The sequence below is a fragment of the Triturus cristatus genome, chromosome 4_1 (assembly GCF_964204655.1).
Source record: "Triturus cristatus chromosome 4_1, aTriCri1.1, whole genome shotgun sequence".
Lineage (NCBI taxonomy): Eukaryota > Metazoa > Chordata > Amphibia > Caudata > Salamandridae > Triturus > Triturus cristatus.
In genome coordinates, this window is record NC_140585.1 from 1,096,887,161 (window position 1) to 1,096,909,271 (window position 22,111).

Genomic DNA, 22,111 nt, shown 5'->3' on the forward strand with positions numbered 1-22,111 from the left:
CCAGTCTGTCCAGCAGCCCCGGCGTGCGTGGTCCTGAGCCCTGCCTTTAGTAGTCCCGCCATTGGGGACTTGGCCATGGACACTGCCAGTGGCTTTGACTTCTGGAGCTATCGCGACACCCCAAAGGTGAGACACTATGAGACGCCGTACATAGAGAGTAGGAAAGACAGCTACTCAAGCATTGGCAAAAGTCCAGTATTCCAAGAGAGGAGGTGGATGCTATGACTCCCGGCGCCACAACCCCGGAGGCCCGCTGCTTCAGGCAAGCTCCTGAAGTATATTTTTAAATTGTACAGAAGTGGTGGGCACGGTAAAAGGTTTACGGAGGGGTTACCTGGGAACAAATAATCACCCATAAGCATAAACAAGTAGCCACCATTTGGTTCTTGAGCACAGTGATAAGCACAGTAGTGAGAGTGCATTAAGCGATGTAGTGTGTTCTAAAATTCTTTCGAGGGTCATCTAATGCCTAAACTCAGCGCCAGAGGAGGGATCAGAAAAAGTTCAAAAAGGAAATCAGGAGACGTATCCATGGGAAGTAGAAAAACCTTTTGTTAACTGCCAAAATTACATTTAAGTCAAGAATGAATAGTAATCGTTAAAAGGGTTGATTAACTAATTGACGCTCTCATGGGATCTGGCTGTTCGTTCTTCATTTGGTCGCTATTTTCCTGGTGGGACTAGCTGCTCCAGGGTACCCTACACAAATCTGCCCACAGCTGACTTCAGAGGGAGGCACCTGCCAACACGCTTATAGCACTGCATGTCCCTACATGCCGCCCGCTACGGCTGTAGGGAAGAGCTGGGGCGAGGTCTCACCCTTGGTCACACGCTAGAAACACTGAGGAACCGACATAACTAGAATCACTGAGATATTGATATAGCTGGGGCCAGAAATTTGTTAACACCTCTCTAAGGTCAGCTCATTACTACTGGCCTAGTGTTGTGTTCAACTTGTCCTCACCTGTGTTTTTAACATTTTCTTATTTATTGTATAGGCTGTTTAAATGATTAGGTGTGTTTAATAATCAACCCTGCTCTCCTGTTTGGTCCACTGGGAGACATTCTGTTTAATTGAGTGCCTTTATATGGTTGATTTTCTGGTCAATCATATCTAAACATTTTATCTAATTGTTTTTAATTGTTTGCTGCATCCAAATATGGGGAAAAAGAAGAGTTAAGACAAACCAGTTGGTGAACCAATAGGCAAAAAGCTACTGATTGTTCTCACTTCTGTACTGTACGTGATATAGACAACCTTATTGAAGAGTTCGAACAAATCTTGCAACCAGAAATTATTAATAATCCTGGGGCTATTGAGAAAAAGCCCAAAGTTGCCCCTTTGTTCAACATAAGAAGTCTGGTAAGCCTAACCTGTCAATATCATTAATTACCAATTCTAAAAAGCTTCCTAATAGTTCCCATGCTGATGCCAGTTCTTCCTTATGCAATACATCTATTTCTGAAGCACCACCAGTGCCTCTAGATCCTCTGATTATTTGTGTAAATCGTTTTTCTGTATGCGCCGTGGAGTCCAGTAGAGGTCACTCGGGGATGGACTCAAGCTCAGGACTGCTGGGGTACCTTCTTAGCACTTGTGACCACATGGGCACAGGCCAAAGGAGTCAGGTGCAGAGGTGGGTCTGAAGAGCTGGTTGTGCAGTTCAGCAGGGCACTGGAGCTCTTCTTTTAGGTTTCTTTGTGGACAGGACTACTATCCTCTGGAGCTCTTGGTCTTTAGGAAAGGCAGGCAGTCCTCCCAGGGTTGTGGAAGTGGCAGGGTCTGCAGGACAAGCTGCATTTCAGAGCAGGTTTGTTCGAAGGCTGCAGGCAATCTGGTAGGGCTGTGGCCAAGTTAGTTGTCGTCTGGAGTCTTAACTGCTGCACTGCTGCACGATGCTTTGTTCCTTCTTCTTCTTTAGGTCACCAGAAATCTCAGGATCAAAGTTGAGGGGTGCCCCTAAATACTCAATTTAGGGGCGGTACAGGTACTGGCAGGTAGGAGCCACTGGGCTACTTACCTTTAGGTTGACTACACCCTTTGTATGTCCACTCCCTTTGGGGAGGGGCACCTCTCCTGATTAATAATTTTCCCACCGACCTTGCAGCCAAAAGTGTGGCTTGGTGAGGGGGCAGGCATCTCTACTAGCTGGAGAGGCTGTGGCTAGCATAACAAAGGGAAGGAAGCCTTTGAGGCTCACTGCCCTTGAGTGTTGTTCCTGCCTGGGGGTAGGTGTGAAGCATGTCCACCAAGAGCAGGCTTTGCTTTTGACCCACGAGAGCACAAGGCTTCCACGTCAGGGTGTCAGAAACGTCTGTAAGTGGCAGGCTAGTGCAGACCAGTCAGCTACACACTAGAGTTTGGTTAGGCTTTCAGGGAGCACCTCTTAGGTTCCCCCGGAGTGCATTTATTAATGAATTCAACACGGGCATCAGTGTGGGCCCATTCAGCTGAAATGTTTGGTACCAAACATCTTGGCTTAGGATTCGGTGAAGCAATCATGGAGCTTTGGAACTTGTGTTGAAAAGCTCCCAGCCCATGTACTCGGTGTGGCTTCACCATGCATTTATAATGTCTAAGAATAGACTTAAACACTATAGGGGCATATCTGCTCATGCAGTTATCCCCTCACCAGAGGTATAGTGCACTCTGCCTCAGGGCTATAAGGTGTGTTGTAGGGGTCACTTACCTTTGCCTCTGTCAGTGCTCGCAGACCAGCCACACAGGGATGTGTGCCAGGTCGACTCTTCACTTTTATTTGCACCAAAACATGCAGGCTGCAGTGGCAGTGTGCATGTGTTTGGTGAGGGGTCTCTTAGTGTGGCATAATAAATGCTGCAGTCCTTAGAGACACTCTCTGGTCACATTGCCCTTGGGACCACTGGTAACTTCTACAAGGGACTTATATGTGAGCCAGAGGTGTGCAAATTGTGGAAACAAAGGTACAGTTTTGGGAAAGAACACAGGCACTAGGAAACTGACTAGCAGGGACCCAGTGCACATTCAGTCAAAGTTGCATTCAGAGTCAGGCAATAAGTAGGGGGTACCAGTGCTAAAAGGAGCACTTGCCTACACTTACTGAAACATGAAAAAATATAACCTAAAATAACTGAAAGGACTGAGAAGATTGTAATGGCTAGAGAGTTCCTCCCAAGACCGTGAAAGAAGCAATATGATATAGCACCAGCGGGATCGGGGAGTGTAGCCTAAACAAAATGATTATAAGAGGTAAGCTTTCTGATTGCTAAAGATTGTGAAAGTCTAACAAGAAATGTACTGATATATGGAAGCATTCAGGGAATTCCTCATAATTCTGGCAGACAACTGAACCATTTGAATCTATGGACAATCTTGTGCTTAAGAAATGTATATTTCATTACTCTCACCTGGAAAAGTCAAGGCAACGGATTAAGTATAACAACAAAACCAAGAACATGATAACAGAAATACTCTTCAAGTAGCTCATAATATGTAGCACATACAAGGTACATTTTTCCAAGAGAAGAAGTAGGTCTTACCTGTCAAAGTCCCCATTACAAAGTGCTCGTACAGGAACCTTGAATGCTTGCCACACAGGGTTAAGGGTATTTTTAATCACCTCTGTCTTGTGGCAAATTGTGAAACTAAAGAAAGAAAATCAAGCATACTTATAAGATGCTACCAATGTGTGAATTTCACTAACTACAAATGTGATGTAACAAAATGGCTTCACTTCTGACTTTACAGTTCGTTGTTCTACAAATTAAAATGCCTGTGTAAAACTAAATACGATCCACCACTTTAAGCAGCATGAATATCTTCTTAAAATGATACGAAAACAGCCAATCTGCACCCTTCTCCTGTTTACATGTAACAATGGGAAACAGCAATACACCCAGTACAAAGATTATTCCATACACTCATTTAGTGCAGGAGAAGAGAAGGTTTCTTACTTACCTTTAACACATCTGCATGCTTTGACTATCATCTCTCCATTAGTTGAAGGCTCTTCAAACACGTGAGTTAGTTCCACAATGCACACAGGCTCTTGACGTTATGCAGACAAAACAAGAACTCAATTTTGACCTAATTCCTACCACCATTTACACTGCAGTGCCACTGTAGCTGATACTAATACTTCTCCAACACGACATCTTCTTAAGAGTTGTGAACATATTAGCAAACAATGTCAAGCCTGGTCATCTCATCCGATAATGAAATCCCCTGGGGCTATCCATTAGCCCCTTTTTAGAAAGGTAATAAAATCACTAATGCCATACTAGTAAAAAAAAGTGGGGGAGGATGGGTCGAAAGAAATGGGCCCTTTTCACTATACGGATCTCATGAATTTTGTGGCCCAAGCAGCAGATCCACCGGAGGACAGATGTTTTTTCCTGCACTTTACTTGCAACAACCATCCCAAATAGTGTTCCACAGCTACCTGCAGCAGTAAGGAGGTTAGTAGATATGCTCAACATTCCCGGAGAAGGGAGGCCCAAAAGAGTGGTATTTCTCATTAAATTAGAACCCGGGCTCACTAGCGGGAAATTCCTGTTGCACCTCAAAATTGGACGATATTTCTTCTGAAAAATGGGTACTGAGCATACTTTCAATAAAAAAAGAAAGACATTTCTTGAAGAAGCTACCATCTGATCACTAAACCAAATCCAGGAACCACCTAATGTAACTGTAGGTCAAATCTACTCTGTGCTTCTCTAGGGTGCTATAGAAGATATCTGGTTTCCAGAAATCTACATTACTACAGAAGATATGTTTCCTGGAGCAAACACAGCATAAAGACCTCAGGCCTAAAACGTATTGAGGTTCTGTCAACAAGTATTTTGTTTAAACAGCCCATAAATATGGAGGTACTTCCATAGGTGGTACCATAATATCCAAAGGAGAATCAATTTCTTTTTGTTCTCTGTCTATATTGCTAAGGGCCAGTTGACAGGAAACCTCACAAGTACTCTAGATGGTGGATATGATAGAGCCATTGGCAATTCAGTGCCTTGTCCTCCAAAACTTCAGTCAGCAACCAGGCCTTTTCAGAGAGTCTAACAAAGGTGGCATTACACCAGTCCAGGAGACAGACTTACGTCTACCCCTGTTTCAAAGGCTAATTTATAATGGAGGTTTCCCCTGACAAAGCCAAGACAATGGTTTAACCATGCCTCCAGATGCTTTCAGACTGGGAATACATTTTCAAAAAATATCAGGAGACCATAGCAAGAGAACCTCTTCCTGTAAACTGAACCAAAATTACAGTTATGGAAGATCCAATAGGTAGACAAGAGTGCAGGCCTTCACACAGACCTCTAGCAACAAAGCACAGTAAAAACTAAAATATTCTTGAGGCTCGGGTTTATCATCTTATAGCAGGTGAGGCACAGATGAGCAGAGACTGGCAAGCCAGTGGAGATCACAGACAGAATGAAGTCCGCCCTAGAATAGGGAACCTTCTTCGTGGACATATGTCAACAACTGGCATTTTCTCAGGCCATTTTAGTGATGGATGAGTCCCTGGAGAGTAGGGGTGCCTACATGACTCCCTTTATGACCAAGGAGCTGTGTTCATGTATTCATGGGCAGAGCAGAGATTATACATGCAACCGGTGGAGTTCAGGACAGTCAGGTATGTTTCAGGTTTCAGAAATTATCATCTTTTTGGACAACATCAGAACTTTGCTCGCGATAGCTTTCAATATTGAGAAACCAGCTGGCTTCTTTTGTTATGAGATGTTCCAGAGCTGGAAGTAACCTGCCATTAATCTAATTTATGTGACACTACACCACATACCAGGGCTAAAGACCAGCATAATGGTTGATCTAGGCAGTCTGAACTGAATATCACTGAGACTTGGACCAGAATGTGGAGGAAACATTGACTCATTAATGGAATTATTTCACATACTACCATTCGAAATCCAAAGAAACATGAAAGGGTTGTACTTCATCTCCAGGTATCCAGGATGAAAAGTAGATGAGACATTCTCCACCCTGTCCTATCCCTGGGTCACGGCGAGTTAAAGTGGATTTCTGCTTGAGCCCACGATAGCTCCACAAAACCTAAACATATGTTTTAGGTGAAGAGGTCAGCATCTAAAGATCAATCCAAACTATAAATGAATCTGAAAATGAGACCAGGAGTTTGGTAAATGAAACATCAACCTTACGTATGAACATAGTCTTTGTCCAGCCATTTACTAAATGTTTCTTTAAATTCAATGAATTCATATGCTAAAGTGGAGATAAACTTTACTTTGATCACTGAATGCAATGAAGTAACTTGTTGGCTCAGACCTTTGGAGTAAAACATTTCATTGCAAACCTTAAAGTGCCTTTATTCCAATGGAGTTTGTGGCTCACCACTTTATCAATCCAAACTAGGTAACCCTCATATACGCCAGAAACAAATTAAAGCTGATTCTCTTTCTCTTAGAGGAAATTACTTTGGTCTGCTGACAATTAATGATCAGGTTTTGTGGTTTTTGTAGTTTTCTAGTACGTGGAAAGCCTGTTGGAGACCCCTGGGGCATGTTCTACAATTACTTTATTGATGGTGTTCTGTGTTACATGCATGTGAGGGGCCTTAAATGTCACTAGGAATGTGCTAGAACATTAAATATATACAATAACAAACTGTATAATATTAGTGAACGTACATGTCTTGCTTATACTCTCGTTCTGAAAATATTTTCTCTGACACAGGTGAATATTCTATTGCAAGTGGCCTTCACGATCAATGTATAGTGACTGAATAGAAATGAGATGCACAAAGATGAGGATTTCTGGAAAAAAATGCATTGATCACATACAGCAGGTTAAGCCATAAAGGGAATGCATATAGCTAGGTCTTTTGGCTAGATATTGCCATATATGTTAGGTGTCAGAATATTACCAAGCACATCACAACTTGTGCCAGTATTATCATAAGGGTGCACCTTCCCTGTTTGCGCCACGGTGCACCTTAAAACAGGTACGTAGGGCGAAAACAGGGAAAGTGTGTCCTGTTATGGTGAATGCGCTGGGGAAGCGCATTCAAGTAAATTGTGGAGCACTTGCTTCAAAGTTGCTCCCAGTTTAAATGTGCAAACAGCAAACTGCCCGCACTTTAAAGATGGAGTGCAGATCGCCTACAAGGTGATGTCTGGAGGGCTTCCTTGGGATTCCCCTTCTACCCTCCAGAAGGTTGCCTTTAGGAGGTGCACTGAAAGTGTACCACTCGTTTGTGGCGCAACTTCAGTGCTCCCCCTAAAGGAATGGTTGCCTCTATGCCTGCGTCCATATAACAACACTGGCACAGAGTCAAAGTGATTCCCTCATTTACATGGGGCCACGCCCCCATTCAAATGAGGGCATACCCTCTAATGATAGTGCTGGTGCTACATGTGCACCAAAGTTGTCAGAATTAAAGAAAGGGCTGCACAAGCGTCTACAGACCCTTCTGTAGCACCAAAGTCACCTGGAGGTGTACAAAGCCGGGCACACATGACCGCTGCGCTCCCGGGGCACTTTCTCAAATACGCTCCAGGACTCAAACCATTCACCTTTTCAGAAGCTATTAAATTCCCAATTGATTCTGCTCTGCTGGTAACAGAAGATTTGGTTCCTACAGTTGATCTGAAAGAATCTCCAATAACAAGACCTGCTTCAAATCCATCACATGCTTATCGGCAGAAACGGAGGAAAGGTCATCTGTCACTACTGGGTATCTCTCAAACTAACAGCCCAGCTATTCAGGTCTTCAAATTTAGGCAGTTTGGAAACTACCTCAACCTTTCGTAGTTATAGCGCAGGATGAACTATTACAACCTTAAATCACTAATAGTAGATGTCTTGAGTATGAGTTATAGTAAATGCAATTACTCCACTCACAAGTGAATCACATGAAGTGTTGTTATACATGTTGTGCCCGGCTGTTTCAGGCCTCTACCAAGCACCTGTTTCAGAATATTTGTCATTGATATTACAGTGTTGAAAGAAACCAGATCATAGTTTCCCAGTCAAGCAAATGGTATTCTGGGATTTTCTGTAAGGCCACTTGACTGTTCCTATAGGTCGAACCTTAAAGTCCAGCATAGGAAATAAAAGCTGTTGTTTTTATTTCTGGCTACAGCATCCGTTAAATGTATCCATTTGATGAACTTGACATACATTATTTAGAAGACAGCATTCCTGGTGGAAATCACCTTGGAAAGAAGGAGAAGTACCCTGCAGAGTGACCCAGCATTTCTCTGATGGTGATGTCTGATTTCCAGTTGAATCAGCTAGTAGCCTCTCCGTTTTTTAGGTTGAGCCTAGCGGCAGAGCGCATGCGCTGCTCGCTCTGCAAGACTGGGGTAGTAGAATATGGGAGATAAGCTGCGCCCACTCTCCCATATTTTTCATTGGCTTGTGTCATTGTCTTTGGTAAATGCTGCCCTCAGATTCGTTAATAGGCTTGCTAGTCCTTTGTTAGTACAGCCTTGTCTTCATTTGTACCCTCCCATGGCGACTGGACCTTTCACTTCAGTTGTTACACGGGACCTAGTATTTAGTCTGTAAGTGCTATTTACTTTATTGCGTTTCTCTTACTGCAGGCCTGACATGCTCTGCTTCAGCTGAAACCGTTTGTGTTTTTTAAGCAGCACGGCCATCCCCATAACACGGGTACCTGCTTTCAATCACTTTAACCTGGCATTATCTCGTGTCTGTTTCAACCCCCAAGTAAAATGGATTTAGAAATAATTAGCAAATTAAGTCATGTGAATTCAAAGTAGTAGATAATCCTGTGGTAATGGGCTGAAGCTGACAACAGCACATCTGTGTTACATGTCATCTGTACGAAAGCCACCTGACCAGTTGTTTTCAAAAGCCTGCTTTATTAACAACACCACCACCACCACCAATATCACAAATATCACCAGCACCAATACCACCACCAATGCCGCCACCTCCACCAAGACCACCACCACCAATACCACTAATACCACCAATACTACCACCAAGCCAATACCACCACTACCACCACCAACACCATCAACACCACCAACACCACCACCAATACCACTACCACAACCAATACCACCACCACCAATAACACAAATGCCACCACCAATACCACCACCATCACCAATGCCACCACCAATAACACCAACACCACCACCAATACCACCATCAGCAACACCACCCACACCACCACCAATACCACCACCATCACCACCACAGCCAATACCAATACCACCACCAATACCACCAGCAGCAATACCACCACCACCACCAATACCCCCACAGCCAACACCAATAACACCACCAATACCAACATCACCACCAATACCACCACCACTAATACCACCACCACCATTACCACCACCACCAATATCACCACCAATACCACTACCACCAATACCACCACCACCAACACCACCACCAATATTACCACCACCAGTACCAGCACCACCACCAATATCACCACCAATACCACCACCACCAATACCGCCATCAATATCACCACCACCACCACTAATACCACTACCACCAATAGCACCAATTCCACCACCAATACCACCACCACCCCAATACTACCACCAATACCACCACCAATGCCACCACCACCACCAATACCACCACCACAAGTCCAATACCACCACCACCAATACCACTGCCAATATCAATACCACTACTAATACCGTCAATACCACCACCACCAACACCAACATTATCACCCCCACTAATACCATCTCCACCAATACCACCACCAACAATACCACCACCACCACCAATACTAACATCACCACCAATACCACCACCACCACCAATACCACCAACAATACCACCACTAATACCACCACCACCTCCAATACAACTACCAGTACCACCATCAATACCATGACCACCACCAATATCACCACCACAAATACCACTACCACCAATACCAAAACCAATACCACCACCACCAATACCACTACCACCACCAGCATCACCAATACCACCACCAATCCCACACCCACCAATACCACCACAAACACCACCAACATCACCACCAATACCACCGCTACAACTAATACCACCACTACCACAAATACCACCACCACCAATACCACCACCACCAATACCACCACCAATACCAACACCACCAATACCACCACCACCAATACCACCACCAATACCAACACCACAACCAATACCACCACCACCAATACCACCACCTCAGCGCTTCTCGCTCACTAGTAATAGCAGGGGCACTGTACAAAGCCGGAGCTCCAGCCGAGACCATCCCTCCCTCCATGCCTGCCATAAAGCACAGCCTGCCCTGCAGCAGGAGGTAAAGCCAGGGCCCTACTACAGCTGGAGTGTTTTTTATTAGGCCACAGATAGCAATGACATTACACAATGCCACACTGCGCACTCAAATCACGGAGAGGGCAGGAAATAGCCCCCCAATCCGCTCTTCCTCAAAGGTGTTGGAGCACTTTGTGAGTGTTCATAGCTCGGATCATATGTAACTCTCACTTCACACTTTGTCTCTGTGTAATTTACAACACTTACACATCTTCTTCACTGCACTATTCATCACTACTTTGAAGATGTCACAGGCCGGTCTCTTCCTCTGATATTTACAATCTAACAAGTGGTCGAGGGGGCTTTTTATTGCAATGCAATAGGTCTCGCATTTGCTAGAGTTTAAGCTATAAGTATTGTAAATGACAATGACTTTGATTTGTTTGTTTGTTGATTTGTTTGATTTGTTTGAACCCCTTCTATGCGAGGGGAATTCCCGCGCCTTGCGGCCATTTTTATTAGTGGGCGGGGATTCGGACGGCCAGGAGCCATCGTGCGCACACGTCCACCGTGACACGTGACGGCTCCCGGCCGTCCTGCGCATGGAAGAGGTTAAAACTCAAAATATAAATAAAAGGCATTGTCATTTACAATGCCAATAGCTCAAACTCGCGTGAATGCGAGACCTATTACATTTCAAATGCTTGTATTTCAAGCAAGCAATGACAATTGCTGAAAGAGTCCCACATGCTGATGCAAAAAGCATTACTGGTTACCAGTAACGGCTCGTGGATGGAGTTCGGTGAGGCAGTGAGGCGGGGCGGGAGAGGGGCAGGGTGGGGAAATGTAAACACCGGAATATGGATGAAAGGAGGTAAGTACACATTTAAATTAATAAAACGAATTTAGTTGCGCGCCCTGCATCGCAAAATGTGATGCAGCTCGCGCAAAGGAATTTGTTTTATTAATTTAAATGTGCACTTACCTCCGTTCCTCCATATTCCGGTGTTTACATTTCCCCACCCTGCCCCTCCCCCACCCCGCCTCACTGCCCCACCGAACTCCCTCCACGAGTCTCTACTGCTGGTTACTACATCAACAGCCAGTGGTGAAGAAATATTCAAAACCTCTTCAGAAGATACCAGTGATGGAAAATAACTTTTACAGGTAAGTAACAATCTATGATAGCTTGGAGCTATTCACAATTCACATGCTAGACATCATTCTAATATATTATGTTTGGCATTGGAAAACATTTTATTTACATTTCTTAAGTTTTATAGTGTTAACCACAGTCAGCATGACTCATTTGATGTGTAACCAAAAGGCCTCCTTGTCCCACCTAAATTTTGAATGACACAGGGTCAGAGGGCTCTGGGTTCATACTCCTATGCTTCCCTTCTCCCACTGGTAACGTGACATGAGATTTCATCCTAGGGGAGCTGACCCAGCCGATTTTTCTAAAGCGTATCACTCCTACAGAATTCTCTTACAAAGCACACCTCTGTTGAGCAAATGCACACCTCTCATGAACACCATTTAAAACCCTTGTACATCATATCCACAAGGAGACTTTTAGCTGAAGATCTCCTCTTTTAATCTCTTTAAGGTATATCTGTTTTACATTCTCGGAGGGAACATCTAACCACATGCCAATCTCTCTTCTAGGGCACATCACCCACTATAAATTTCTCTCCTAGTGTAAATCTCATCCCTGAAGATAATTCTCCAAGCATGTATCTCAGACCCTTAATATCCCTATCTAAAGGCACATCATGGATACAAACAGCTTGAAATACTCCAAAACTGGCAAACACCAGGTGGCTCTGATATACAATACTGCAACTTAATAAAATAATTTCTCAAATGTGATGACATAACATTTTAAAGGCATCTATTAAAAAATACCTGCCATCTTCATTGCTTCGGTAAAAAACTAGGAAAGGGTCAGATTTTCCAAATAAGTCCTTCTTGTCTAACTTATTGGCACAAAACTGCATCAGAACAGCATCCTGTAACAAAAATATTAAAGAATTAATAATTATCTAAAAAATCTGGCTGACTTTGGTTGCAAGATAGTGTTATGTCGATTATGCCAATTGATGAATACCACTTGAATAAAGGTAGTAAATAACTAATCAATTAAAAATAAATATAAGCATATAGGCCTAGCAAAAAAAAAGTGTAAGCAGATACACGTCTATTAGACCGGGCAAGCACAATGGACATTTTTTCTGGTCTGTTTTTTGAGAGCAGTAAGCAAGCTAGTGGTTGTCGGCTTTGCCTCCTGCTCCCGGACCAGGCCTATTTAAACGTGGCTGTAATGTGGACGCACAATTGGTGAGCCAAAGGCAAACCTGTCTGCGCCCATCCATGCCAGAACGTTACAAGCGGCCAGGAACGCTGGACCTTTTGCACCAGCTAGCCTTACTTATTTGGCACTCAATTTAGAGCACGTCATCCTGCAATGTTAGAGGTATGTTTCTCTATTATGATTCTGACCACTAGTATCCGGGGTTGCCCTAACTGTGATTTCAAGATTACAAGTAAGTGTGCAACCCCAGAAATCAATAATAAGGTGCCCACTTATCTTTCAGACACCTTTATGTTAGGGCTCCTAAAACGTCTGCCTTGTTAGAACCTAAAATTACTCCTTATTGCTTCTTTAACATCAACTGCCGCTCCCTAGCTAAATATCAATGACAAACATTCTGTTTCTTAATTGACAACTTGGCAGACGTGGTAATTCCAGTCAGTCAGGAAAACGTTATTTCGGTCTGTGAGACCATAAAAGCGTACTCACAATAAACAGTGCATTACAATTCATAGCAGTTTAAAATTGTAAAAAATGATAACCAGTCCGCTTTGTAAAAATATAGTTACATAAAAGAGAGGGATCTGCACTAACACAGAACTAAGTCCAGTAGGTTAGTTGGAATACATAAGCAGGGTGAGCGCAGAACAAGAGGCAATAACATAAAAAGGCAAACTCCTGATAAAACCCATCGGTAATGGCAATAGGGATGCAGTTAATATAGGTAACATTAAAAATGTCATGAAATAGTTATACAATAGTAATTCAAAAAAATCTTTACAGATTTTAAAACAATAAAAACGTAATTAATTTTAGAGTTAAAAGTGCTAAAATATTTTTTTAAATGCGTTGAAAGAGAACCTAGAATTTCCGAGACAGTATGCTATTTGTTACTGGACAGGCATATGTACAAAGGTCCAGCGCCTACGCCACATTGAGGTTAAGAATTGCGATCCAGCAAATACGATGGGTTTGAAGGTGTCGTGCTTTAAAATTCTAAATGCCTCTATACAGTGTACAAACCCTAAATTCCTACACAATGGGACAAGCCAGTACTTCCTCGCTAGTTTAAAGGCAGGGCAGAAAAAGATGACATGCAGCTCTGACTCTTCCTCCCAATTACAGGTAGGTCACTCTCGCCGGGCCGGGCCGGGCCTGACCATTTACAGGAAAATACACAGAGCGGCAAGGTGCCCAGTCTGAACTGGACATATAATTTTCTTGCCAGGGATGGATAGATGTCATCTAAAAAGGGCTCAAATAAATACTCATACTTCAAGGATAAAAAAATTTAACCGTCAGGTGTCCTATGCATGGGCTCCCTTGCACTTCTGCTAGCTTGCTCATTCGGTATGCTTTTACTAGTTCAGAACGGGAGATTGCAGAACACGCTTCCTCTGGGTTACTCCACAGGCTTGGTTTTCCCAGCCTGCTACATTCTTTTTTTAAGTGGGTGAACTGAGGAATTTTTGCTGCTCCTAGGAAGCTCAATATCTCTTTTAATTCCGCTCTGTAGACCGCCAGTTCTGGTATCACCCATACTCTGCGCCAAAAGGATAGGGGTCTGAGACCTATCTCCTCCCCAATGGGTCTAATCCCTAGATCCAGCCGAAGAGGTATGAGGGAAGATCCAAAATCTGCCTCATAAAACTATTTTCTACTTTACTCATGTCTTCACAGCAATAGTGCCCCCATAATTCAGCCCCATACAATGTCTCAACCCTGGCTTGCACCATATAGATTCCCACTATAGGCCCAGCAGGGTTGGAGGAAGAGTTTCTTAGTAATTTGATAATTCCTCCGAAGTCTGGGCTAGCTTAAGCTTGGTTTTGTGGGCCCCACTCCATGTTTTCTGTCAGATGAAACCTGGCTTAATGATGTCTCTAGACATCATTGCTGCGATTCCAACAGCCTAATGCATGCTTAGATTGTATCATCTAGACATGAAAGGTGGTGGGATATTCAGGCACATGCATCAACTATTTTGCGAGTGCAAACGGTGCAATTTGCAAAAATCATCCGTTTGTGCCCGCAAAAAAGGCTTTTGCGGTGCATCAATGTGTAAGGCACTCGCAATTTAAGAAATAGCAATTTATTGTGATTTCTTGAATTGCGATTGCATTTAAAGGAATCACAATTAGCGATTCCTTAAATGCAATGCAAGCACCACTTTTAAATAGCGATTTCGCTATTTGGGGCTGCAAATTACCGAGCAATTAAACTGGTCGGTAATTTGCAAAAACTTTGAAAAATGACCTGAAGTGCATTTTTCAAAGTTTCATGTTGCGCACTCACATGCCCTTGGGGCATGTGTGTGCGCAACATGGGTGCACATCACAATTTCAGGCGTGCAACAGGGTGTCCTTTTGACACCCTTGCACCCTTGAAACTGCATGCGCAATTTGCAGGTACCTATTGGTACTCGCATATAGCGCATGCAATCTTGCATTCATTCCTATGGGTCATTCTAAAATACTTCAACTTTAATGTTTTATATGATTTTAATATTCATTTTGATAATCCTACCTGCAGAAAGACCTCCTCTTTGGTGGAGAATTTTAGATCTTTAAATGTTCACCTAATAAATAATGTCCTTACCCATTCTATTTGACACTTGCTTCATCCTCTCTTTTCCAACTTGAAGGGTTTACTGTTAGACTGCCCTATTCCTCTAGCATGGTCTGATTACTTTGTTATACCTCTTTCAATTTCAGTCTCCAACACTTCTAGCTCAGTCTTGCAGCCCTGACTCCTACTCAAGGAATTGGTCCAAACTTAATATTTCCACTCTCAACTCTATTGTGCAGGCAAATGCACGCGCACTGAGTCATTTAATGGATTGCGACTCCTCCACAATTGACAATTATATTCAGTCTTCCCTTGATTCTGTACTTCCCCTTAAACATACCACTCGCCGCAGAGCTCTTTTTCCAGATCCATGAATTAATGATGCTTTCCGTAAAGAAAAATGTAACAGTAAGTGCCTTGAAAGAATCTGGCGCAAAACCTATTGTGAGGGTGACAAACAGAATTAAAGACTGTCTTTAAAAAAAATCTATCATAAAAACTGCCATTCTGCTAAAGCCTTACATTACTCTGAGAAAATTACTATGGCACAAAACTGTCCTAAAACACTATTTCAAGTGGTTAGATCCTACTATAATGACCCCTCCTTATTGTTCTCTCAGTCGCAATGTGATAAACTGGCAGGCTTCTTTTGCAAGAACATGGCTGATATTCAGGCCTCCTTATCCTCTACCTCCTCAATGTCTTGCTCTCAGTCAAATAGCTAAATAATCTATTAATACTGAGTCTGTTTGCCCCTAGCTACAAGCAGAAGTGATCGCTTCTGTCCCTGCTCTGTCCTACTCTTGAGCACTTTCCTGCCTGTGGACTTCCTGATATTTACCACCCTACTTAATTCCATCAAATCTAGGTCTCCTCTAGACCCTTTTCTGCCTTCGCATTTTAGTAAACTATGCCCTCAGTTCCCGCAAATGGTGATACAACTTTTAAATTCCTCACTCAGAGATGGCCGAGTTTCTAAAGCCTGGAAACATAAAATAGTAATACCGCTGCTAAAAAAAGCTGAATGCCTGTGCAGTTGTTGGCCTTTGAAACTATGGTACAAAATGAGGTTACTGACTTGTACAAAAATTTTGAATATATACCTTATAACATCTCTTTGTCTGAACGCCAAGCACTTAAAACACTGAAACAGAATCAGGACCTTATTATAAAAAGCGCAGACAAGGGAGGGGGGATTGTGGTTCAGTCCATTGACAAATACAAATGTGAGATTAAAAGACAACTTGATAATGCCGATCATTACCGGATGCTTAGAACTAATCCCCTTGTTGAGATCCAGAAATTAATCTTAAATGTGACCACTGATTCCAAATCGGCCAGGTTTCTTAGCAATAAAGAATTTCTCTTTTTGAAGTCAAAGAACCCGAGGATTCCTCTATTGTACACTCTACCAAAGGTGCATAAGAGCATGGAAAATCCTCCTGGCCGACCCATAGTTTCCGGCTGTGGGTCGGTTTTGGAACCTCTTTGCAAATATATTGATGTTTTCATCAAGGATCTGGCGATCAGCACTACTAGCTATGTGCGCGATAGTAGTGATATTATCGTGCAACTTGAAACAATGACTTTTTGTCCGGAGTCTGAGATGTTGGTGTGTTTGGACATCGAGTCCTTATACACCAACATTCCTCAGACACAAGGAATTGAGGTAATTAGGAAGATTCTTGACACGCGCCCAGCCCCGATGGTAGTACCAACTGAATTTATCATTGATTTGTTGACAATTTCTTTAACCAAGAACTATTTTGAGTTTGATGGACGTTTTTATTTACAGATTAAAGGTACTTCTATGGGGGCTTCTTATGCCCCCAATTTTGCCATTTTATTTGTTGATGATTTTGAACAACACTTTATTTACGACTACAGACATAATCCTTTTCACAGTAGCGTTCGCCATTGGCGACGCTACATTGATGATATTTTCTTTGTTTGGACCGGGACTTGCACGGATTTGGCTGATTTTTTGAGTTGGCTAAATTCTTGCTCTTCTGATCTTAAGTTTACTTCTCAATCTAGTAAGACTCACATTGATTTTCTGGATCTAACTATTTTTCCTCATGAAGGAGGACTGACAACTAGACTCTTTACAAAACCCACGGCCCGCAACACCTTGCTTGAATGTTCAAGTAACCATCCCCGAGGTTTGAGGGACGGTTTGCCCTTTGGGCAATTCCTGCGTATACGCAGAAATTGTTTTTTTAAAAGTGATTACTTTATAGAAGCAGGCAAACTTGCAGAGAAATTGCGACAAAGTGGTTACCCACACAAATTGGTAAAGCGTTCAATGAAAAGAGTGTGGTATATTCACCGGGAATTTTTGCTGACACCTAAAACCCAAAAACAGATGAATCGAATTCCATGTGTCACCACTTTTGGCACCCAAAGCAATCATATTTCGGCCATTATTCGCAAACATTGGCCTCTAGTTAAATCTACTGGCATTACTAATGAGGAACCTCTTTTTTCCTTTAAAAGAGGGAAAAACTTACGGGATCATTTGGTTAGGGCAGCTTTGCCTTCTGAGCAAACCCCCAGTCTAACAACTATGTGGGGTATAGACAGAATTGTGGGACACTACTAATGCGGTGGCTGCCTCATGTGTAATTCCAGCTTGAATATGAAACAATTCATTCATGGCAATATTTGTCATGACTTACGAGATCATTCAAACTGTAATACTCAGAATGTAATATATGCGGTGTGGTGTCCTTGCGACCTCATCTATATTGGCCAAACGACCCAGAAGATAAAGATACGCCTGGGTCAGCATAAGAGCCGAATACGATGCAAAACTGAGAATGCACCTTTGGTGGCACATTTTCTGGAATTTAATCATGCTCCCACTGACATTCGTTGGCAAGTTATTGAGGTAGTGCATACTCCTCTGAGAGGAGGTAGTATTACTAACATCTTAAATAAATGTGAATGTCGTTGGATTTTTCGTTGCAACATTATAAATCAGGGCCTCAACACCTTGGAGGAATGCCATTCCCTAGTTGTGGGGTAGGAGGTACTTTTATCAGTTTTCCCTGTCGAAATACTGTTGATTATGTATATTAAGAAATACTGCTTGAATGTTACAATCTATTGAGATGTTAAAATTTGGTTTCCTCCTCCCCTCGTTCCATAAAACTATGCTGCTGTGATGAATTACTGCAATTAATGTAATTTAGGTGGTTGAAAACTATGCATCGTATTACAATAACATATTGCTATTGTGTAAATATATGTATTGAATTGTAGTGTGAAAAAATATTTTGCATTAGGATCACAATGTTATTAGACGAGGTGGTTATTTGCATTATTTTGTAGCTACTGTACTGCGATGGAATAATTAACATTCATCTATAATGTTCAGCTTATTGAGAAATGCTTTAGACTGGTTGAATGATGAAGTATTAATTAAACCATTGTAAGTAACTAATGGGATCTTATTCATTCTGGCTTTATATAATAATGTACTGCCATAGGAAGGTGCCTTCTCGTTTATATGTAATAACGTAGTTAGATTTGCGGCATTGTGAGTATCTATTGTTACTTTGTTGTACTATTTATAACAATATTTTGTCAAAGGATTGGAAGAAGAGGATTTAACTGTTATGAGAGATTTAAATGACTAAATTCAAATCTAATAATCTCATTCTTTTTATCTTTATTATTCTCACCCCTTTTTTGAAAATTTTTTTTTTTTTTTTTTTAATTTTGAATTTTCATTTTTTGGTGGTGGTATTAATATTTAGTTTCTGTCCATGCTCCTGTTTGGCGCTGGGGCTTAAAGAGTAGTTGTGAAGTTTCCTTCTTAACTTAGCATTGCCACGTTGGCGTTCCGAAAGCCTTGCTATCTGGCAACTGTCCTGTGTGGCGGTGTGTTAATTGGTCGGCATTCGGATTTGAGTTTACCTTCCTTAAAATGGCGCTGTGGTCCATTTCTGGTAGGTGCTTAGTCCCCTTTTTAGTCTCTAAACTCTTTTACAGTGCCTTTAACCCGGCATTGATGTATGGGAGTATTAAAATGCCGCGATCGGGCACTTTATGTGTGGTGCAATTCTGGTAAATGTTTTTTTGATTGAAATTATATTTGATCTTACAATACGTGAGAAAATCTTCTATACATTTTCAATATACGCTGCCATCTGATTCGGTCGACATTTCACTCGAAGTTTGATAATGGGATTTAAGGAGGTATGATCTACGAACTTAACTATTGATATCATGCACTGCGATAGCATTGATTTGATTTTGCCCGTTTCAATATGGCGTTGAGATCCAACTGCGGGAAATGTGAAGTACCCTTTCACTTTCTATACCCCTCCACGGCGTCTTTAAACTTGGTGGAGATACTTTGACGCTCTGAAACTGCTGCTACTTGTCATTTGATTTGCCGTGCGGTGTTTGAATCCCGGTAAGCGCCCTTTCGTTTTTTTATCTAAATGATATGTGTTTTTTCACCACGCGTAATTTTGAATACGCCGGGTGTTGTCAGTAAGGCGGGCGTGAGCCTCTGCACATCTGATTTTAAGCCTACTGAGTGAGACATGGGGAGGCATGATTTACCTTCCTAATCTTTGTCTGTATAGTACATACAGGCAAGATTATGTATTTTGGTTAGATTTCTCCCATGTATAGCCTTACATATGGTTTTGTTTCTTTTCTATAGAATTAATTTCGTCACATCTACATGAAGGTGACGGTTTTGTTCTAGCAAGGATTGTACATGCATCAAAAATTGGATACTATGTTGCTTTCCGAACGTCACCTTAAATAATTTTGTCCCTTTCTCTCCGCCCTCCCTTTTTCCCCACCCCCCTTTTGTCTACCCGCTTTCCCTCCCTCCCCCTCCCCGTCCCCCTTCCCCCCTCCCCCTTCCCCCTTCCTATAACATCACTGTAACCTTTGTTTTTTTAAGTGAATATGTGTGTGTGTGTGTGTGTGTGTGTGTGTGTGTGTGTGTGTGTGTGTGTGTGTGTGTGTGTGTGTGTGTGTATATTCACTTAAAAAACCAAAGGTTACAGGGGCGTTATAGTTAGGAAATAGAGTTTGAAAAACCTTAGAAATTCACTGAAAATACCAACGATTACAGGGAAGTTATAGTTAGGAAATAGAATTAAAAAAACTTTAGAACTTTACTGAATAAAAAAGGTTACAGGGATCTTATAATTAAGCTCAGATTTCCCTTGTACAAAAGCAGTGAAATTCAGCAGTTATAGTTACCTGAGCTAACTATAACTTCCGCTTCTGCAATTCACTGTATATGACCTCACATATTACATCACTGATGACATCTGAAATGGCATCACTGATGACATCATCAAGTGAGTATAAGTGTTTTTAAGAGTTTATGGGTGTTAAACATATGTAGTAGCCTTTTAAAAAGTTACATTAGTATACTAGATGCACTACTACTGAGTGATACTACTCACAATATATATTATGTGAGTGGCAGTGTGACTGTATCCTTGTGTGTATGGGTGTATAAGTGGATATATGAGTAGCTGGATGGGTGAGTGAGATGTTTTCTGAGTGGCTGTATTGGTGAGTGAGTGGGGGTTTTAGTGGCTGTATGGGTGGGAGAGTGTAAGTGGCTGCATGAGCAGTCCTCCCAAGTTGTACAGCGTAGGGGTTTTGCACCGATGAGGAGACAGGAGGAGGACAGGACAGCCCAGGCATGGTGGAGAATGCCAGATCCTGGTAAGCTGTAAAGCAGGGAGTAGTCTCGAGGTCAGGAACCCTCCATGTCTGCTGCCTGCATGCATCGTTAATGCGGACCGGAGCGGAATTCCATGGAGTTTTTAGGCAACTCTGTGGAATTCCGCATAGTGGCACTCCGCCAACTCTGCCCACCCCTAAACAAGGGTTCAATGGGGGCAAGCAGTGACGGGCGGGAGGTTGACGGGCAACTAACAACAAATGAGGGATGCCATGGGAAGATTAAGAGATTTGCCTAAATTGACGGTGTCCTCATCAAAAGTAAGTGTTGTGAATGTAGAGTAATCCAATACCTTCTGGTGGTGTTGGCGCTATATAGAACTGCACAAAGAAAGTAACTAATGCTAATGCAAAGCACTCCAATTCCTTTGGGTGGAGTTGGCGCTATATAAAACTACACAAAACAAATTTGAAAAGCAGAGTCAGGGTAGGAGGCGATCTGTCTAACAGAGTTCAGCAGGGCAAGCAGCGGCGGCAGGAGGTGGTCGGGGAACATACAGAAAATGTGTGCTGCCATGGGGAGATTAAATGATTTCTCCATATTCACAAAATGTGGAACTGAGGCTAAGGCTAGGGAGACGATGTGACGTCCTCTTGGGAGAGATGTGGCATAAGGGTACAGCTGTTGAATATGGAGCTGGGAAACCAGATTTGAGCTTTAGCGTCAGCTTAATATCCTTGAGTCTGGGCAAATCACTTAATTCTACTGTGCCGACAAAAAATGTATGTATCCTTGTGCAAAAGAACTCGTGTTACTGTAAATCACTCCAATACCTTCAGGTGGTGTTGACGCTATATAAAACTGCACAAAAATGTAACTGGTGTTAATGTAAAGTGTTCCACTACCTTTGGGTGGTGTTCACTCTATATACAACTGCACAAAAAACAGAATGAATCACAGTGTTAGACTGATTTATAGTAGTGAACATGAGGAAATGCATTACATTGGCAACCACATTAAAAGGACTACTTTTACCATGGACCCTGAGAGGCAGGCAGACCTTGATGACATCAAGATTCAGCCTGGTTCCTTTGAAGAGAATTCAAGTTAAGCAACAATGGCGCACGGAAACACTTTATCAGTGAATGCGGAAAATGTAAGAAAGTGTCCAGACAGAAGAAATTTGAAGAAATAGAGTCCTACTCTATGAAATGAGAAGCAACAAGGTGAGACACAAACAGGTCAATAATTTCACACAGGAGAAACATGGCAATGAAATTACAGCAGAAGATACAGGTGCTTTAGAAGCTCTGACATG

At 42.3% G+C, this 22,111-nt stretch overlaps 1 protein-coding gene across 3 annotated transcripts in view; it reads right to left on the reverse strand.

Moving 5' to 3' along the window:
• CPNE8 (copine 8) overlaps positions 1 to 22,111 on the reverse strand; it is a 961,735-nt gene that overhangs the window by 518,472 nt on the left and 421,152 nt on the right. For all 3 annotated transcript variants that reach the window (XM_085654090.1, XM_085654092.1, XM_085654091.1), the window contains 2 exons: positions 12,152 to 12,255; positions 3,520 to 3,624 (listed from right to left, as the gene is read on the reverse strand). In XM_085654090.1, coding sequence (XP_085510216.1) covers positions 3,520 to 3,624; positions 12,152 to 12,255 — 209 coding nt within the window. The remainder of the gene's footprint in view (positions 1 to 3,519; positions 3,625 to 12,151; positions 12,256 to 22,111) is intronic.